Source organism: Schistocerca americana, chromosome 6 (genome assembly GCF_021461395.2).
Source record: "Schistocerca americana isolate TAMUIC-IGC-003095 chromosome 6, iqSchAmer2.1, whole genome shotgun sequence".
Classification (NCBI taxonomy): Eukaryota; Metazoa; Arthropoda; class Insecta; order Orthoptera; family Acrididae; genus Schistocerca; species Schistocerca americana.
Window position 1 is genome coordinate 242,175,871 of NC_060124.1, and position 18,759 is coordinate 242,194,629.

General features: G+C 43.7%; 1 protein-coding gene across 1 annotated transcript; it reads right to left on the reverse strand.

Annotated features, from left to right (window-relative positions):
- Positions 1 to 4,670: 4,670 nt before the first annotated feature.
- Positions 4,671 to 18,129, reverse strand: LOC124620072. Its single transcript, XM_047146739.1, has 4 exons — positions 17,719 to 18,129; positions 12,068 to 12,133; positions 11,882 to 11,974; positions 4,671 to 4,718 (listed from the first exon to the last, which is right to left on the reverse strand). The coding sequence occupies exons 1-4, from the start codon at positions 18,127 to 18,129 to the stop codon at positions 4,704 to 4,706; spliced, it is 585 nt and encodes a 194-aa protein (XP_047002695.1). The 3' UTR covers positions 4,671 to 4,703.
- Positions 18,130 to 18,759: the final 630 nt, after the last annotated feature.

Sequence of the window (18,759 nt, forward strand, 5' to 3'; positions counted from 1 at the left end):
CACTGCCCAAAATGTCTGTGCAAAGCTTCATAGAACTTTCACTGCGTTTCCCATATTTCGGCCTATCGGACCTTATTTCCGAATAGCCCTCGTATATTAAAACTAATTACTGTTGCACTGATAAACAGGAAATATTATACCTGCATGCTACCTGCGAAAAGCCGCTTATTCCAGCAAGAATTCCAGGCTCCGCAGGAACCTCTGTATGCCGAAGTGTCACTCCGTACCAAGTGGTCCAAGCCTTGTACTGGACCGACGCGTTGCCACAGTGTTGGTATGACTGGAAGACATTCGCTATGCCATGTTAAGATAGCGCGAGTGAGGACAATTAACAATTCATTACTCGCCTTTATGATCTGAACAGCATTTAGTAAACCGATTATGAAATTAATAATTTAATTTCTTCAGTTGGATGGTGATTCTCCTCGGCACACGTGACTTTCAGCCAGCAACCCAGTTATCACGTTATCTTTTTTGTTCGTTATATGGATGCTCCGCCTTGGAATATTTTAATGTAGGCGATTTTTGTATGCATGGCACTTCACGAAGTAGTGAGTCCAGCCGACAACTGGAGCGTTTCGCTTTGGTCTCTAATGTTAATTCGAATGCAGTTACTGTGGCTTCATTGCGGATATTTGTACCGTAAATAATTTGATTCCAGCTTGCAACATTTAGGAGAGTAAGTTGCCTTAAAAACTTGAGATTTAGGGCACCAAGTCTCTCTTAATGTGCACTGATGCCTATGTTATGCGAGGTTGTGGCTAATGAGGCACGAATGAGTGCGATTTTTATGAAAGCAGGGAGAGCTCTCACGTTATATGCGAATATTTAGGTGTTTAAGTCAGTGTACAACTGATTTTCATTTGATTAACTATGGAGAAGAGAAACTTTTTTAACTGAAATTTTGGAGCCTGGGGTAGTTTGAATAATTATTGTTCATACGTTCTGTCACACGCACTACCTTTCCTGTTCTCTGTAATATTTTTGAATATATATTGTCCTTTAAATGAAAATGGCGTTCATGAGTTTTGTTTGTAGCATAATGTTTCCCTTGTTTCGGAATGCTGTAGTCGTGGTAGGTCATAGATGATTTGTGTGATGAACATGTGTGCGCTTATGGAAACGTAAATTTTCAACTAAGTCTACAGCGTGGAAATAATTTGTTCGTATTTTCTCTTTCTTTGATCTAGTTAATATGTACCGACATCGTCATATTGCATTTCTTCGTCAAATGACATTTCTGTTCTTACTACGATTCTTCATGTTAAAACAGACTTTCTGTTTCAGGATCAGTTAATTATATTGCAGAAAAATCCGTAGCTCCACACTGATGTTTAATAGGTACTCGTATTTTCGCAGGGGATACTTTGCCCGAAAGACACAAATTCTTAGGAAACACTAATACAGCATGAACCTAGTTCATTGGACGATCACTTGCTATAGGGTATAGCACAGCACCACTTTTGTTTCAGCTTTCTGTTCTGATGGAAGTTCATCTGTGACAAAATTGTAGGAATGTATCAAATTGCCCTCTAGTTCCCACATGCTTTTGGTTTTTTTCGTATTTGGAGAGGTACAGAATAGTGGAACAAATACTACGTGTTGTCTGTATGTAGCCAGAATTATTATGCAGTGTGCGCTTTGATGAAAAGCTGCACTCAGGGCAAATACCTTCATAAAAGACTTACTATTGAATGTACTTTAGACGTAAACGGATTCCTGTTTTCAGTAGTGTTTTTCTTGCTATTGCTAGTCCGCATTTCATAACCTATCTATTTCTGCCATGGTCAGGTATTTTGCTGTACAAATAACAAATTTCGTCTACTACTTTCAGTGTCTTGTTTCCAGATAAAATTCCCTCAGTTCACGTCCTCTCATTAGTCTATATTCCATTACTTTGTTTGACTTTGGTTGATGTTCATTTTACAATCTTTTCAAGACAATATCCACTTCGCTCAACTGCTCTTGCAAGTCATTTGCCGTTTCTGACAGAGTTTAATGTCGTCTGAAAACCTGAAATTCGATTTCTTCTCTGCGACGCTTTTCAAACGTCTTCTTGGATACCCCCAGAGCCTGCTCAGTTTACAGACCGAATAACATATGCAATAGGCTAAAACTGGCTACCGTAATCCCCTCTAAACGACGGATCCCCTTTTAAGTCCTTCGACTCGTATAGTAGCAGTCTAGTTTGTGTACAAGTTTTAAATATCCACACTTCTCTGTATCTAATCCTAGCTATTTTCAAAATTTAAAAGAGTCTATTACAGTCAATAAACAGACATATATGCATATAATGCACATGTGTTCGAATATGCACATAATGCACATCGGAACTCGTTTTTTTTCAGCTGATAACTTTTATTGCGTTAAGTACCTTCTTCGGTGGACTCCAAAAGGTAAGAAATGATGGAGACATACGAGAGTGTTATGATAAGTAATGACACTGAATTTTCTGCCAGAAAACTTTTAAAGCATTTTTAATAAAACAAACGTTATAGGCACTCTACATCTTTAGTCTTCGTGTTTACATATTTGCAGCCCTCTGAAACTAGAGAACTCCAAATTTTGAAGTATAACATGGCGGTGTGTAATGTAATTATGTCAGTGCGTGAGAAACACCGTGCTGAGATCAAGTTTCCTTCAGCACGACAAGACCAGACCATACTCGAGCGCAGCGACATATGCAACGATCCGACGCCACTTTGGTGGAAATGTGTTCGTCGCCAGGGTGACTTACGTTCAGAAGTAAATATGTAGGCCTCACGGATAAGGGCGTAGAATATTAATAACATTTGTTTTATTTAAATATCTTTAACAGTTTTCACATAAATAGTTCGGAGGCATCACTTTGCAGCATACCTTTGTATTTGGAGGAAAAGTGGGTGACACTACAGAACATGAAGGGGCATTAAGGACACGTGTACCTGAAGAATGAAACGCATGAAAATGTCTTAGAAAAGGCCAATATCCAGGAGAAGACTTCAAGTGGCTGGTAACACCTGTGTAAGATCTTAATCTCAAGGTATTCCTCCTGCTTCAATAGCTTACACGTCAACTCTTAATCCCCGTTCCAAACTCCAACGGTGTGTAGAGCAACCAGTTAGATACTCTGAGCACTGTTCATTGCTCAGGGAATGTTGAGTCCTTTCTGCAGGAATACTCGTGTAAATTTAATGAACGCAACACTCTAGCGTCTGCAAGGCTTTAGAGCGACAGGATTCAAACGTGGCGATGTAAACTATTTCGCTTTAAAAGTACTAATCAGTCTGATGGGAGTGCGCAAAGCTACGGTGCAAACAAATTCTAAGCATCGACGTATGAAATCGCATACAACGCTTTAACAGAGGCTATTGTTATCAGATTGATATCTGGATAATAATTACAATTATTAACAGAATTAGTTTCAATTATTCAGCAAACATACGGCAGGATGTAAAATACATTGTTACTCGCAACTTCCTGGCAGATTAAAACTGTGTGCCGGACCGAGACTCGAAATCGGGACATTTGCCTTTCGCGGACAAGTGCTCTACTACCTGAGCTACCCAAGCCCCGTCCTCACAGCCGGCCGCGGTGGTCGTGCGGTTCTAGGCGCTCCAGTCTGGAGCCGCGCTGCCGCTACGGTCGCAGGTTCGAATCCTGCCTCGGGCATGGGTGTGTGTGATGTCCTTAGGTTAGTTAGGTTTAAGTAGTTCTAAGTTTAGGGGACTGTTGACCTCAGCTCTTAAGTCCCATAGTGGGAGCCATTTGAACCTGTCCTCATAGCTTTACTTCTGGCAGTACCTCGCCTCCTACCTTCCAAGCTTTACAGAAGGTCTCCTGCGATCCTTGCAGAACTAGCACTCCTGAAAGAAAGGATATTGCGGAGACGTGGCCTAGCCACAGCCTGGGTGATGTTTCCAGAAGTAAAGCTGTGAGGACGGGGCGTGAGTCGTGCTTGGGTAGCTCACGTGGTAGAGCACTTGCCCTCGAAATGCAAAGGTCACAGTTCGCGTCTCGGTCCGGCACACAGTTTTAATCTGCCAGGAAGTGGAAATCTCATTCTGGACATTGTTACTCGCTTGCGTTTCTAAGCGCTCAGAAGTTGTAGTCTGCAGATGGGAATCTACTGAAGAGACTTTCCACGCTGTAAGAATTTATGAGGGAGGACTTAGAAATGCTCTGTCTGCAACAGGTAATCCCTGTAATTAGCTTACTGACATGCCCAGTCCCTACATGCGTTTCACACATTCATCCACATGTGTCTTGTTATATCTGTACAATTCTTTCTTCGAGAAGTTGAGGTGTTATATGTAACCAGCCTCACGAAACTCTCAGACGACTCCTACTCAAGGAAATATTTCTACACTTTGCTTGCTTTTCCTCATCGCTGGCAGTACACATCTCATCTTGAAATAGGCCAAACTGCTTACAGGTATTGCAAAAAATTTCATATCCCACATTATACCACTGTGCCTCCTCCACGTTTGTTGAGTCATTTTCAGGAATCGTGCCATTTACAATATTTTAAATCCTTTGGCTTACAGAATAATTTAAATCAAATTTAATCCTGAATAAATAGAAAAAGCAGTTTACTATTTAAATATGATGCGGAATGGTATTATTTATTTGACCATTTTTACAATCGTTTAAATTCAGAACAGGAAATTCACATCTGATTCCAATGAAGACGCAGAAGCAGGGCGCACTGACACCAGAAGCCACTAGTACACCAGCGCCTGAAAATTAAAACAAATGATATAATGAGTCTCTCAGCTTTGACAGTGTATTTATGTAACAGTGACCATTATAATCTATATTAAGGCGACGAAAGTCATGGGATAACGATATGCACATATACAGATGGCAGTAGTACTGTGCAAGGGCAGTGCATTGGTGGACTTGTCATTTGTACTCAGGTGATTCATTTGAAAGAGTCTCCGAAGCGATTATAGCTGACTCTGCAATACTAATTTTCTTATATTTAAGCAGATTGTTTCTTATGATGTTAATAATCTCTTTGACAGGGATGTTGGTGTATGGGTTAACTATGACCAGTGATGCTAATTTAGCGTTCGTGGGATATGGATGTCTTTAATTAAGCTTATGAGTTCATGTATATTATGTATGGTGTAGTTATTTTCAAAATTATAGTATTTGGTAATGAGGTCTTTTACTTTTCGGCTTTTGAAGTATGCAGTTCACATCTAGCAGTTTATATCTAGCAGAAAATAGAGCCACTATGAATATATTGGAAGAAAGAGACACACACACACACACACACGTACACAAACAGCACCCCAGACTATATCCTTAATAAAAAAACTGAGTTGGCTAACACCCCTTTCCTGGAAAATTTTCAAAAATTATTTTCCACCCTCCAAATGAAATAGTATTCCTAAACCTATCTGCAGATCAATCAGCAAATTTATATGACACTACAATTCTCGTGATGCTGAATGTAAATAAATAATGCACTAAAAAAAATGTCGTGTGACTAGGGCCTCACGTCGCGCAGACCGTCCTCCTGGTGCAAGTCTTTCGATTTGACGCCACTTCGGCGACTTGCCCGTCGATGGGGATGAAATCATGATGATTAGGACAACACAACAGCCAGTCCCTGAGCGGAGAAAATCTCCGACCCAGCCGGGAATCGAATCCGGAGCCTTAGGATTGACATTCTGTCACTCTGACCACTTAAAAAAAAATCTCATTTTGTTCGTTTTCTTTCGTTTCATCTGCTCGGGGCGAACGTCGCAAGACACCCGTTTCAGTTCGTCGTTGGTCTATTAACTCAGATTTTTTATTATATAGAGCAGCTAACCCTCCGACCGAACACGCTGAGCTACCGTGCCGGCGTCCACTCAGCTACCGTGGCGGACAATAATGTAGCACTGTGACATTGAACGTCTTTATAATTAGTGTAGCAGTATTCGCTCTAATATTCACAAAGGTAATGTCTCTCTGTACTGGTGTAAAAGGTGTTTAAGTGGTATAAGTCAATATATGATCTTTTTCCAAACATGGGGCATCTTTATAAGGTTACGATATATCATAGCACCTTTGACACTCAAATGTTTGCAAACACTTTGTATCAACCAAAACATGCGGTGCATGTTAGTTGTCCGTTCTGTGACTAATATGAAGTGCTCACCGACACAAAGTTACGTGTGCAACGGTAGGAATGTGGTGGATATGTATTCAGTGACAAATCTGAAGCGCTCAATTATACAAATTTATGTGTGCAATAATGGGAATGTGGCGAAAATTACGAACGCCATCTGCTGGATGAAAACTATGAAAACAGGTACTCCTAACCGGCATTTCACGTGAGTCCATAAGTGTGACGTGCTTCTAATTATGTATTATTTACATTTTAGGACAACTAATCAGTAAAAAAAGCACCATATGTTCTAATGAAAGCATGAAAGCCGCCTGATGATGAACTGCAATGATTCGAAACCGGTAACAGTACCTTTTGAATAAAGGAACTTAAAATAAATCTGTGGCTGGTTGCCGTCTCAACACCATCAGCATTTGTCTGGAAATAGTTACTTTCGGCCACTTGGGAACCATCTGCAGCCATTCACGGACTTCATGTTCCAAGGCAAAGATGTCACGTTACCGGGTGACAAACGTCCGCGATTGGTTTGAAAACCATTCTGTACAGTTCGAACAAATGATTCGGCCACCCAGATCGCCCGACACGAATCCCATCGAACATAAATAGGAAATGATCGAGAGGTCAGTTCGTGCACCACATCCTGCACCGGCAACGCTTTAGTAATTATAGACGGCTGTAGAGACGGCATAGCGCAATATTTCTGCTGGGGACATCCAAAGATTTGTTGAGTCCACACCACGTCGAGTTGCTGCACTACGCAAGCAAAAGGAGGTCCGACACGGTATTAGGAGCTATTCCAAGACTTTTGGCACCTCAGTGGACGTAGCACTATAAAGCGGTAAAGACTCGACGTCATTATCATATATAAATCTAGCATAAAAAGTTCTCCTATTACTGCGACGTCAGATTAGGATAAAATTCCTAGCTTTTGATGATAGCTTCCATCATCATTGTCAGCGGCTAAAACTATCTGAATCTGACGAAGCTCCCACTTCGTAAATGTAAAATGTAAAATGAAACTTTCACTCTGCAGCGGAGTGTGAGCTAATATGAAACTTCCTGGCAGATTAAAACTGTGTTGGAAGGTAAGAGACGAGGTACTGGCGGAAGTAAAGCTTTGAGGACGGGTCGTGATTCGTCCTTGGGTAGCTCGCCCGGTACAGCACATGACCGCGGAAGGTAAGGGTCCCGAGTTGGTATCTCGGTCCAGCACGCAGTTTTAATCTGCCAGGAAGTTTCAGATAAAAATCTATCAAAAGACAGCTTTCACGTGTTCATTGTCTTCCACGATGTCCTTATCCCTGATCTTTTCTTAGTTCTTCGTAGGATATGACACCGTAGTTGTAACATCTTTGACTCCCCAACAGCCTGGGTCCCTTGTTCCAACACAACATTAACTCCGCATCTGACCTTCCGGATTTCGGTTTTCCGTGATATGCCAAAATGACTTCAGGCAAATGCCGAGATTGTTCCTTTGAAAGAGCAGGGCCTATTCCTTCTGCACAGTTCAAACAATCCGATTTTATGTTGCATCCAGAGTGACCTCTATGTTGAAGAGACGTTACACCTTTATTCTTTCGAACCTAGCCACTGATTAAGCTGCTAATAAATTAAAAATATCATCAGCAGTGGCTTACGAAGACTTACGACGTAACAAATCACCATCCTATTAGTAAAGACCTTGTTAAAGTGGGCGGAGGTGTACACAGATTTTTAAAGCAGCTTCATACCCTTGCGTTGGAAAACTGTCACTAAAAGGTGCAAGGACTCAAACGACATGGAGATACAAAGTCATTGGAAGCCACTGCACTGAAGACACACAATGTGTATCCACAGAACATGGACATGCTGCCTGTAACGGGGACATTGATGATCTCCACATTAGTCCCTCATTCAGATGTCCTATGTCCAGTAGAAGACGGCTAGAGGGGAAGTGAATATAAGAAAAAGACTAAAGCCACTAAAGAAAGCGAAACGTTCTTTGAGGCAGAGCCTGAAATATCAGAACTTTGAACGTAGTGTGGAAGCTTCAGTGTCTGAAAAGGAAAATGCAAAAGGTACAGTCTAGTGATGTAAAGAAGATAACGATATCTGGTCAGACGGAAATAAGATAATATCGACAGTAGCAGAAAATGGTGTAACAGAATTGAGAATCATCGAAAATAGGAAAGTATGGATTAGAGGGATTTAGAAAACGAGGGAGTTACTGTGAACCATTGATAGTGTTGTTCTCATTAGAATTCACTGCAGGCAGACACTGACAAGAATAGTTCAGGTATATATGCGAACGTGACAATCGGAAGATGAAGAAACAGAGAAAATATTTGAAGATACTGAACAAGTAATTCAGTGCGTAAGGGAAATGATAATAACCATTAGGGACTGTAATCCGATAGTAGGAGGAGAAACAGGAGATTTACAGTAAAATGTGGCTTCGTAGTAGAAATGCATTCTGCAATAAATTGCCTCCTTCAATAAATTTTAGCTATAAATAGCGAATACACTGTCAATGACAATAACAAGTGGTAAACGTTGAAAAGCCCCAGAGGCAAGGGAAGATACCAGCAGGGTTATATTACGTTCGGACTGAGTTTCCGAGATCTGGTGTCCTGGTTCAGATCTAAAATCGAATCATCATTTAGTAATGATGAAGAGCAGACTGATATTAAAGAGAAATGTGTGGAACGATCAGTGTGGAAAGACATGGGGTACTGAAGTACTGAACGGCGACGAGAAGCGTTTGACATTCTCTAAAGCTATGACTACATCGAAGTTGAATACCACACTAGTCAGGACAGTCGTAAAGGAATGAATATCTGAAATGTGGGAAATGACAGAAGTTGGTCAGACAAATATAAGTACAAGATGTGTTACGGCAAGGTAACCTTGGGTACACGAGAAATACTTCAACTGTTCGGCGAAAGAGAGAAGTGCAAAAATGTTCAGGGAAAGACAAGACCACAGAAATTTAAGTCACTTAGGAATGCGCTAAATAGGAAGTGCAGGAAAGCCAAACTGAAATGGCTATAGGAAAAATTTGAACAAATCTAAGGAGACATGGTCGTTGGAAAGACTGTTTCGGCATACAGAAAAGGCAAAAAAACCATCGGTGAAATCAGAAAGAATGGCCGCAGCATTAAGAGTTCAATGGGAATTCCGCTGTTAAAAGCAAAGGAGACAGCAAATAGATGGAAAGAGTACACTGAAGGCCTCCCTGTGGATGGGATCTTGTATGAAGACTTGAAAGAAGAAGAAATGCGACTCTGAATGGAAGACACAGTGGACCCAGTATCGGATGCAAAAGTTTACGGAGTACATGCGATCAAGTGAGGTTCTAATTATGTGAGAAATGTTTTCGGTGAAAGAAACGTAGCAAAACTCTGACAAGATACAGCTCAAAAATATTGTGAGTCTTCCCTTAGTACTTGTAAAACATGCTAATACTGCCACTTTATAATCGGTACTCGCAACGCATAATTTAATGTTAGTGTACAGTTTGTGTGACATTTGAACCTTTTATTTTGCAGGCAAGCAGTGAAAGTTCAGTTGCAACCCAGTAGTTTGTGTATTCACATTTCAGTGGTTCCCGACAGTGGCTAACAACGTGAAATAAATCCTTGTGAATAAATCTTAGAACACTATAGCCAACTTTGAGAACCCACAGCTATGTGACATTTTAGTTAGTGGGTGAGTGCCGGTGAACGGTGAAGTACGTTTGAAATATCATGACAAATAGCCATGAATAAACTTTTTATTAGTAAAAAGTAACTGTACGATACCCAGGCGCTAATCGATCCGTCCGCTTATGTACGAGGGTCACTCCGAAAGAAATGCACACTATTTTTGTAAAAATACAGTTTCCATTTTGCATGTGTGAAAGTTTTACAGTGTCTAGATACATTCTTCCCGCTTGTTTTTAAACTTAGTTCAACCTGTTCCCGTGAGTGGCGCCGTCACAGTCTTCAAGATGGCTGCTACACTTGACGTTCGTCAGAAGCAACGTGCTGTGATAGAATTCCTGTGTTATGAAAACGAGACAGTGGGAAACATCCACAAGAGGTTAAAAAAGGTGTATGGAGATATGCTGTCGATCACAGTACAGTTAGTCGGTGGGCAAGCAGGTTACATGATGAAAGCGGGCACGGCAAAATTGAAGATTGTCCTCGCAGCGGCAGGCCTCGTACTGCACACGCTCCAGACAATGTGCAGAGAATTAACGAATTGGTGACTGCTGACAGACGCATCACAGTGAACGAATTGTCGCACTACGTTGGGATAGGGGAAGGAAGTGTTTGCAGAATACTGAAAGTGTTGACGTTAAAAAAGGTTTGTGCCAGGTGGGTTCCCAGGATGTTGAAAGTGGCTCACAAAGAAACAAAAAAAAAAAAAAACCGTATGCAGCGAACCTTTGTAACAGTACGAGAATGGTGGAGATGAATTTCTAGGAAGAATTGTGACAGGTGATGAAACATGGCTCCATCATTTTTCACCAGAGACGAAGAGGCAATCAGTGGAGTGGTATCATGCAAATTCACCCGAGGAAAAAAAAAAAATCAAAACCACACTTTCTGCTGGAAAAGGTATGGCTATGGTGTTTTTCGATTCCGAAGGACTCTTGCTTGTGGGCATCATGCCAAGTGGAACCACCATAAATTCTGATGCATATGTGACGACATTGAAGAAACTTCAAGCTCGACTGAGTCGTGTTCGACCACATCGAAAAAAGCAGGATGTTTTGCTGTTGCACAACAATGCACGGCCACATGTCAGTCAAAAAACCATGGAAGCGATCACAAAACTCGGAAGAACAACACTGAACACCCGCCTTACAGTCCTGACCTGGCTCCATGTGACTATCATCTCTTTGGGAAAGTGAAATACTCTCTTCGTAGAACAAATTAGAAGATGATGACTCCCTTGTGCACGCTGCCAAACAGTTGCTCCAACAGGTTGGTCCATAATTTTACCGTGCGGGTATACAGGCGCTGGTTCCAAGATGGCGTAAGGCAGTTGAGAGGGATGGAAATTATGTGGAGAAATGAAAATATTGTTTCTAAAGGATGTATCTACACACTGTAAAACTTTCGAACATGAAGAATAAAAGATAGATTTCAAAAAAATAGTGTGCATTTCTTTTGGTGTGACCCTCGTAATTGTAAAACATGCTAATACTGCCACTTTATAATCGGTACCCGCAACGCACAATGTACTGTTAGTGTACAGTTGGTGTGACATTTGAACGTTTTATTTTGCAGACAAACAGCGAAAGTTCAGTCACAAGCCAGTACTTTGTATATTCATACTTCAGTGGTTCCAGACAGTGCCTGACAACGTGAAGTAAATCTTTGTGAATAGACGTTAGAACGCTACGGCCAACTTTGAGAACCCACAGCCATGTGACATTTTAGTTACGGGATGAGTGCCAGTGAACTGCAAAGTACGTTTGAGATTTCACGACAAATAGCTTTGAATAAACTTGTTATTAGTAAAAAGCAACTGTATGATATCCAGGCGCTAATCGATCCATCCACTCATGTAGTTCACTACATTTACAGCGTTTATATTGACGCGGACTACCAGACGCTGCAGAAAGCGTCGCTCCTCTGCAGGTCTTCCTGCTTTACAATTTCCTTATCACATTCTTGTTAAACTATACCGGCAGCTGACTTGTAAGTGTAAAGAAAGCTGAAGGCAAACGCTATTCATCCTGCACTGTCGGCTTCGGTTTTAAGCAGTGATCAGTTGAAAATCTTGCAAATGCGGCTCAGTGGTACTTACTACGCGCAATTCCCTGAGTAAACAGTTGAGGAGGCCTGTCAGGAGCAGCGCTATGGTCTGCAGCAGGGCACCCACAACGGGAAGTCTCGCCACCTGTGGACCGTAAAAGAAAGGCAAATGGTAGCGGCGTTACCGTCCGGTGCCAAAACATCGCTTAGATTAGTTGCTAGCAGCTACATCACTTACCGTTTGCAAAATCATAGAAAGGCCGGTAACTGCAACAATAATCTCGAGCGAGACCGTCACCTGTATCTGTTAAAACACAGAGAAGCGTTAGTGTTTTGGTTAATGTGAGAATCATATAGAGGCATTGGAATCCAGTTTGATTTAGATATGAGGTCAAATATTGAGATTAGCGGAACGCGACACATCATGCATGATGTTTCAAATTATTGCTTCTTTACTGACGGCTCTTTTCACAGCCAATATCCCCATACTGCAGGGCGAAATTCGGAAGAAATACAGGCGCAATATTTATACAAATACTTGTGATATATGTTAAATGTATGTGAAACATATTTGATATGTACGTACGCAGGCAGAACCAAATGTAAATAACTCGTACTAAATCTCTGGAAATATTTCAGCCGAATTTGGTACATGTATCAGTTACGATCTGGTAGGAAGCGGTGTGGGGGCAACAACGAACAGCCTCTTGGGATAGTGGTAGTAACGTAGAGAGAAGGGGAAGAAGGAGAAGATGAAAACGAAGAGGGTGATTAGATGGTCGGAGAGAGTGGGAGAGACAAATGGACAGAGAGGGAGGAGAGGAGGAGATGAACAGAAGAAGGAAAGAGGAGGAGATGTAAAGAAAGTGGAGGGAGGGGGAGATGGAAAGGAAGAGGAGGGAGGTGGAGATGGAATCAGATGATGGAGGAGGAGGACATAGGAGGAAGGAGCAAACAAACAGAGGGATAGAAGCAAATGGACAGAAAGAGGGGAAAGAGCAGGTAGAGATAGGGGGCAGAGAGTGGGAAAAGAAGACATGAGCAGAGAGTCAATGGTTCAAATGGCTCTGAGCACTATGGGACTCAACTGCTGTGGTCATAAGTCCCCTAGAACTTAGAACTACTTAAACCTAACTAACCTAAGGACATCACACACATCCATGCCCGAGGCAGGATTCGAACCTGCGACCGTCGCGGTCGTGCGGTTCCAGACTGTAACGCCTTTAACCGCTCGGCCACTTCGGCCGGCAGCAGAGAGTCGACGTGGGTGGAGGAAGTAGACAGAGAGAGGAAGAAGTGGAGATAGACAGAGGAAAAGGGGCTGCGGGGAGGGTAGGAACAAAATAAATACGCGGACAACGCCGGGTACTCAACTAGTATTTTCATAAAAGAAATGAGAAAGAAAGACACAGGAAAATCGGGGATTGTAAATAAATTTGCAAGAATCACTTGTATGGCGCACATGAGAACATGGAATGCAAAATTATACGCTTTTATTACTTTACAGTTGGTTACTCACACGTGCTGAATTTATATTCATCGCAGGGGCATGGAAATCAGTAATTGTCACGACGCGTTTTAAACGCCACATTTTTACAACTGCCTGGTTACTTTTAAGTTTATGTAGAAAAACAAACTTTGTTAACATTCATATAAGGTTCCTTGTCATCGCGCAGTTTGACAGAAAAGCACGCATAGCGCATATCGCCACATACTGGCGAGGGTTGTATTCTGGCGCAGTCTTCTCGGGATGTGGTCTAGTTTTTACTCTGGATGGCCGATATTACCTGCTCTTGGAACCTGTCCTTTCATTTGCAGCTGGCGAGGACTGCGCGTGGATCAAAATGAAACTGAATACGAAGTCCTGTTCTCTTTAATTACCACGCATTCTTGGAAAGCTTTTTGCAGTGCGTCGTGGTCGCTGTAACTAGAATTCTTCCTCAGAATTTTATTTGCTACCCCAAATTTTGCCTTTGCCTTTCTTTTTCATGACTTTAATGAAAATATTAATGAACGTGGTACAATATAAACAGCGTTACATCGGTTTGTATACAGTGCATGTAACGCAAGAATTGAAAGTAAAAATAGTTTACATTCAGGGCATCGAGTACACTTCTTGGTTATTTTCGTATCATATTTAATTTTTACATTAATTGCCTTCAAATATTCTTAGTTACAACCTACGAATTACCATTCAGTATATTTTCCACTGCGCTTACGCGTAAATGACTCATAAATGTCATGTACTTTGGTGTTCCTCTCTTCGAAAAGACAATACAATGACACTTAGAATGAAAATTTTACTGCTGTGTGCTTGCATAATGGTATTGTTTAAACTATTAATTCTGCGGGATGAAGCCTTTGATTTCTATTAAGTAATGAATGAACAACTACGTTAATTTTAGCTTATTTCTAGAAGCCGCCAGTGTGACAAACTTCAGCGGTGTATCTGCCATTTGGTGCTGCCACCTGGCGTGACTGCGCGTCTGGAGATGCTACATTTCGTGCAGCGAAACCGGTAGCCAGTAAAATAATTATGTTACAAGAGTTATTCGGGAAGTAAGGTCTAATCAGTGCCGAGTTGAGAACTACGGTTAAAATCCGATGAATCTTTGCACAGATGTGTTTATCAGTGTCCGCAGTACGCACGTCGATCGCCTCAAGTTACTCGTTTCACATCTGAGCGCACAGTGATAATGCAATGATGCCTGGAATGAAGACGCTCCCCAAGACCCAGGCGATCATTGTAGGCAAAACCACCCCTTCCTTCCATCTCCTCGACTTCTATCTCACCATTTACGGCAGTCCTATCGCCCTCACCCTCACCCTTAAGTACCTTGGCGTCACCCTTGACCGTCGCCTCTCCTGGACCCCCATCTCCGGACAATTCAAGCCAAGGCATGCTCCCAACTCCATCTCCTCAAGCTCTTTTCTGGCCGCACATGGGGTCTGGACCCCTCCACCATCCTCCACACCTATAAATCCATTATACGCCCTATCCTCTGCTACGCTCATCCCATCTGGATCTCCGCCCCTCCTATCTTTTACAAATCCCTTCAAATCCTAAAACGCCATGTGCTCCGCCTCGCCTATCGCATCCGCCTCCCCTCCGCCACGTGGATCCTGTATGACCTAATACCGTTCCTGCGTCTCCTTCTTTTCCTCGAACGGATACGGATCCTCTATACCCCCCGCAAACTGGATCCCCCTCACCCACTTGTCTCTCCCATCCTCTCCCACCCCCGTCCGTTGCCGCGCCTGCATTCCCACATCCCACCTGCTCTCCATCTCTCTACTCTCCATACCCTCGCCCAAGGCGGCTTCCACCAACTCCCCCTCTCTGATGATGCCCTCATCCCGTACATCTACCCCTCCTACCAACTTTGATCCTCCTCTACTGCACCCTGTGTTTTTCCCCGAGGGCACCCTCCCTCCCTTCTCTCCCTCCTCCCTTCCTCCCTCCCTCCTCCCCCCAGGCTTCCCCTACCCCCTACCTTCTTTCCTCCCCCTCCCATCTCCTCTGCCACTGGCATCTCCACTCTCCCCTCTTCCTCCTCCCCCGCCTTTTTTCTGGCAGGTCCCTGGACTCGCACACGTATAGTGAAATTTCGCGCGCCGGAGATCATCACCTAGTGTTTGTGTGTGCCGTCGTGTTCGTGCTCAAGTTTTCCAGTGTTTATTCGTTTATGCTACAACGTTCGCGTGTGCCATCTGCCATCTCTGTGCGTGTCCATGTGTCAGAAGATTTTTATTTTGGACTCTGCGCCCGTGAACGGCTCCGTGTGTTTTAATTTTGTATGTCTACGTTTGTATAACCATCCTGTCTGTGCTGCGATTGTCTTCTTTTGAATCATTAGTTTTATCTGTGGCCGAAGAGCGGCGTATTATACCGCTGCTGGCCTACCTGTATCAGGTGTGAAATTAACAATAAAGGGAAAAAAAAGACGCTCCTGCAGCGCTTTCAGTGGGAAGAATTTGATCATCCACTATGCCGCCCGGTCTTGGACCCTCGAACTTTCACCTCTGATCACATGACCCACTGGCTATGAAAACAACATTTTGGCACAAATAACGAGCTGCAAACCAGCGTAGAGAATCTGCGAGAAGCAAAGGTGGCTGCCTCCAATGACGAGTACATTGCAAAGTACGTAAACACTATGACAAATGCCTAAGTCGGAGTGGCGACTACACTACTGACCATTAAAATTGCTACACCACGAAGATGACGTCCTACAGACGCGAAATTTAACCGACAGGATGAAGATGCTGTGATACGCAAATGATTAGCTTTTCAGAGCATTCACACAAGGTTGGCGCCGGTGGCGACACCCACAACGTGCTGACATGAGGAAAGTTTCCAACCGATTTCTCATACACAAACAGCAGTTGACCGGCGTTGCCTGGTGAAACGTTGTTGCGATGCCTCGTGTAAGGAGGAGATATGCGTACCGTCACGTTTCCGACTTTGATAAAGGTTGGATTGTATCCTATCGCGATTGCTGCTCGCGTTGGTCGACATCCAATGACTGTTAGCAGAATATGGAATCGGTGGGTTCAGGAGGGTAATACGGAACGCCGTGCTGAATTCCAACGGCCTCGTATCACAAGCAGTCGAGATGACAGGCATCCGCATAGCAGTAACGGGTCGTCCAGCCGCGTCTCGATCCCTGAGTCGACAGATGGGGACGTTTGCAAGACAACAACCATCTGCACGAAAAGTTCGGCGACGTTTGCAGCAGCATCGACTATCAGCTCGGAGTCCATGGCTTTGGTTACCCTTGACGCTGCATCACAGACAGGAGCGCCTGTGATAGTGTACTCAACGACGAACCTGGGTGTAGGAATGGCAAAACGTCATTTTTCGGGATGGATCCAGGTTCTGTTTACAGCATCATGATGGTCGCATCCGTGTTTAGCGAAATCGCGGTGAACGCCCATTGTAAGCGTGTATTCGTCATCGCCATAATCACCTGGCGTGATGGTGTGGGGTGTGGGGTGGTGTGGGGTGTACCGTCACCTCTTGTTCGCATTGACGGCACTTTGAACAGTGGATGTTACATTTCAGGTGTGTTACGACCCCTGGCTGTACCCTTCATTCGATCCCTGCGTAACCCTACGTTTCAGCAGGATAATGCTCAACCGCATGTAGCAGATCTTGTAAGGGCTCTCTGGACGCAGATCTCTCATCAATTGAAAACGTCTTGTCGATGGTGGCCGAGCGACTGGCTCGCCACAATACGCCAGTCACAACTCTTGATGAACTGTGGTATCGTGTTGAAGCTGCATGGGCAGCTGTACCTGTACATGCCATCCAAGCTCTGTTTGTCTCATTGCCCAGGCGGATCGAGACCGTTATTAAGGCCAGAAGTGGTTGTCCTGGGTACTGATTTCTCAGGATCTATGCACCTAAATTGCGTCAAAATGCAGTCACATGTCAGTTCTAGTATAATGTATTTGTCGAATGAATACCCGTTTATCATCTGCATTTCTTCTTGGTGTAGCAATTTTAATGGCCAGTAGTTACGTAGGGAAGTAGCTGGAAGATATAATTAACTGTTCAAAATACTCTATAACATTTTAAATTTTCGCTGTGGTTCGCAATTCACGACGGATCGGACCTCACTTTCCGAATAAACTGAGGCGGTATTCTTGCCTCATGATGACCTACCTCTCGCCTCTAGTCGTCAGTTGGGTCCTGCTTTTCGAAGCTAAAATGTTCAAATGTGTGTGAAATCTTATGGGAATTAACTGCTAAGGTCATCAGTCCCTAAGCTTACACACTACTAAACATAAATTATCCTAAGGACAAACACACACACCCATGCCCGAGGGAGGACTCGAACCTCCGCCGGGACCAGCCGCGCAGTTTTCGAAGCTAGAGAGACTTACTATGCAGAGCAGGATGTAGACGAGATGCAGAGTGTAGCACAGCGCAGTGTTGACGTCGTTGAGGAGCGCTAAGAGCAGGGCGTAGACGGCGCGCAGGAGCGCCGTGACGAGCGAGTTGAAGCGTCCGCAGTTACTGCACGACAGGTATGGGGTCGGGTCGATCGCCATGGGCGCAGGCTCGGGTGTCGGCACGTGCCTCATGTAGGCCGGGTTGGGTGGCGCAGCTACAGATGCAGCTAGCGGCTTGAGCACAGGGAAGGGCGCCGTCTTGGGCGACACCGGGTGCACCGACTCTTCGGACGACGAGCTGGGTTGCGGTTTGGGCGGCGCGGGCACCATTGCAGCTGCCTGCGTGGGCAGGCAGACCACGGCGGCCAGCGCCACCAAGAGGCACAGCTTCCAGGGCGACATGGCGGGCTCTGCTTCTTATCGCAAGTCTAAACAAAAGACATCACAGTAAGTGCAAGGTATCAGGTGAGCACCGTACAGACTCGGGAGCATAATATTACAGTCCCCTTCCCATCACCAGAATGAGGACCACTTGGTGGCGTTGCGAGCATGTGATGCAGTAAGAAAGGCGTACAGTGAGGTGGCAATAGTAATGGGATTGTAACACCGGAAATGCATATCCTCCTATTTCCATCTATTGTACCATAAATTTTTTTCCTTATTTTGTTACCTGAACATATTACATTTCTGTGTCTTTATATATTGTAATTGTTTTACTATATATACACAGGGTCTTACAAAACGGTACGGCCAAACTTTCAGGAAACATTCCTCACACACAAATAAAGAAAAGATGTTATGTGGACATGTGTCCGGAAACGCTTAATTTCCATGTTAGAGCTCTTTTTAGTTTCGCCAGTATGTACTGTACTTCCTCGATTCAAATTGTAAATTTTCAGCCGGCCGGTGTGGCCGAGCGGTTCTAGGCGCTATAGTCTAGAACCGCGCGAACGCTACGGTCGCAGGTTCGAATCCTGCCTCGGGCATGGATGTGTGTGATGTCCTTAGGTTAGTTAGGTTTAAGTAGCTCTA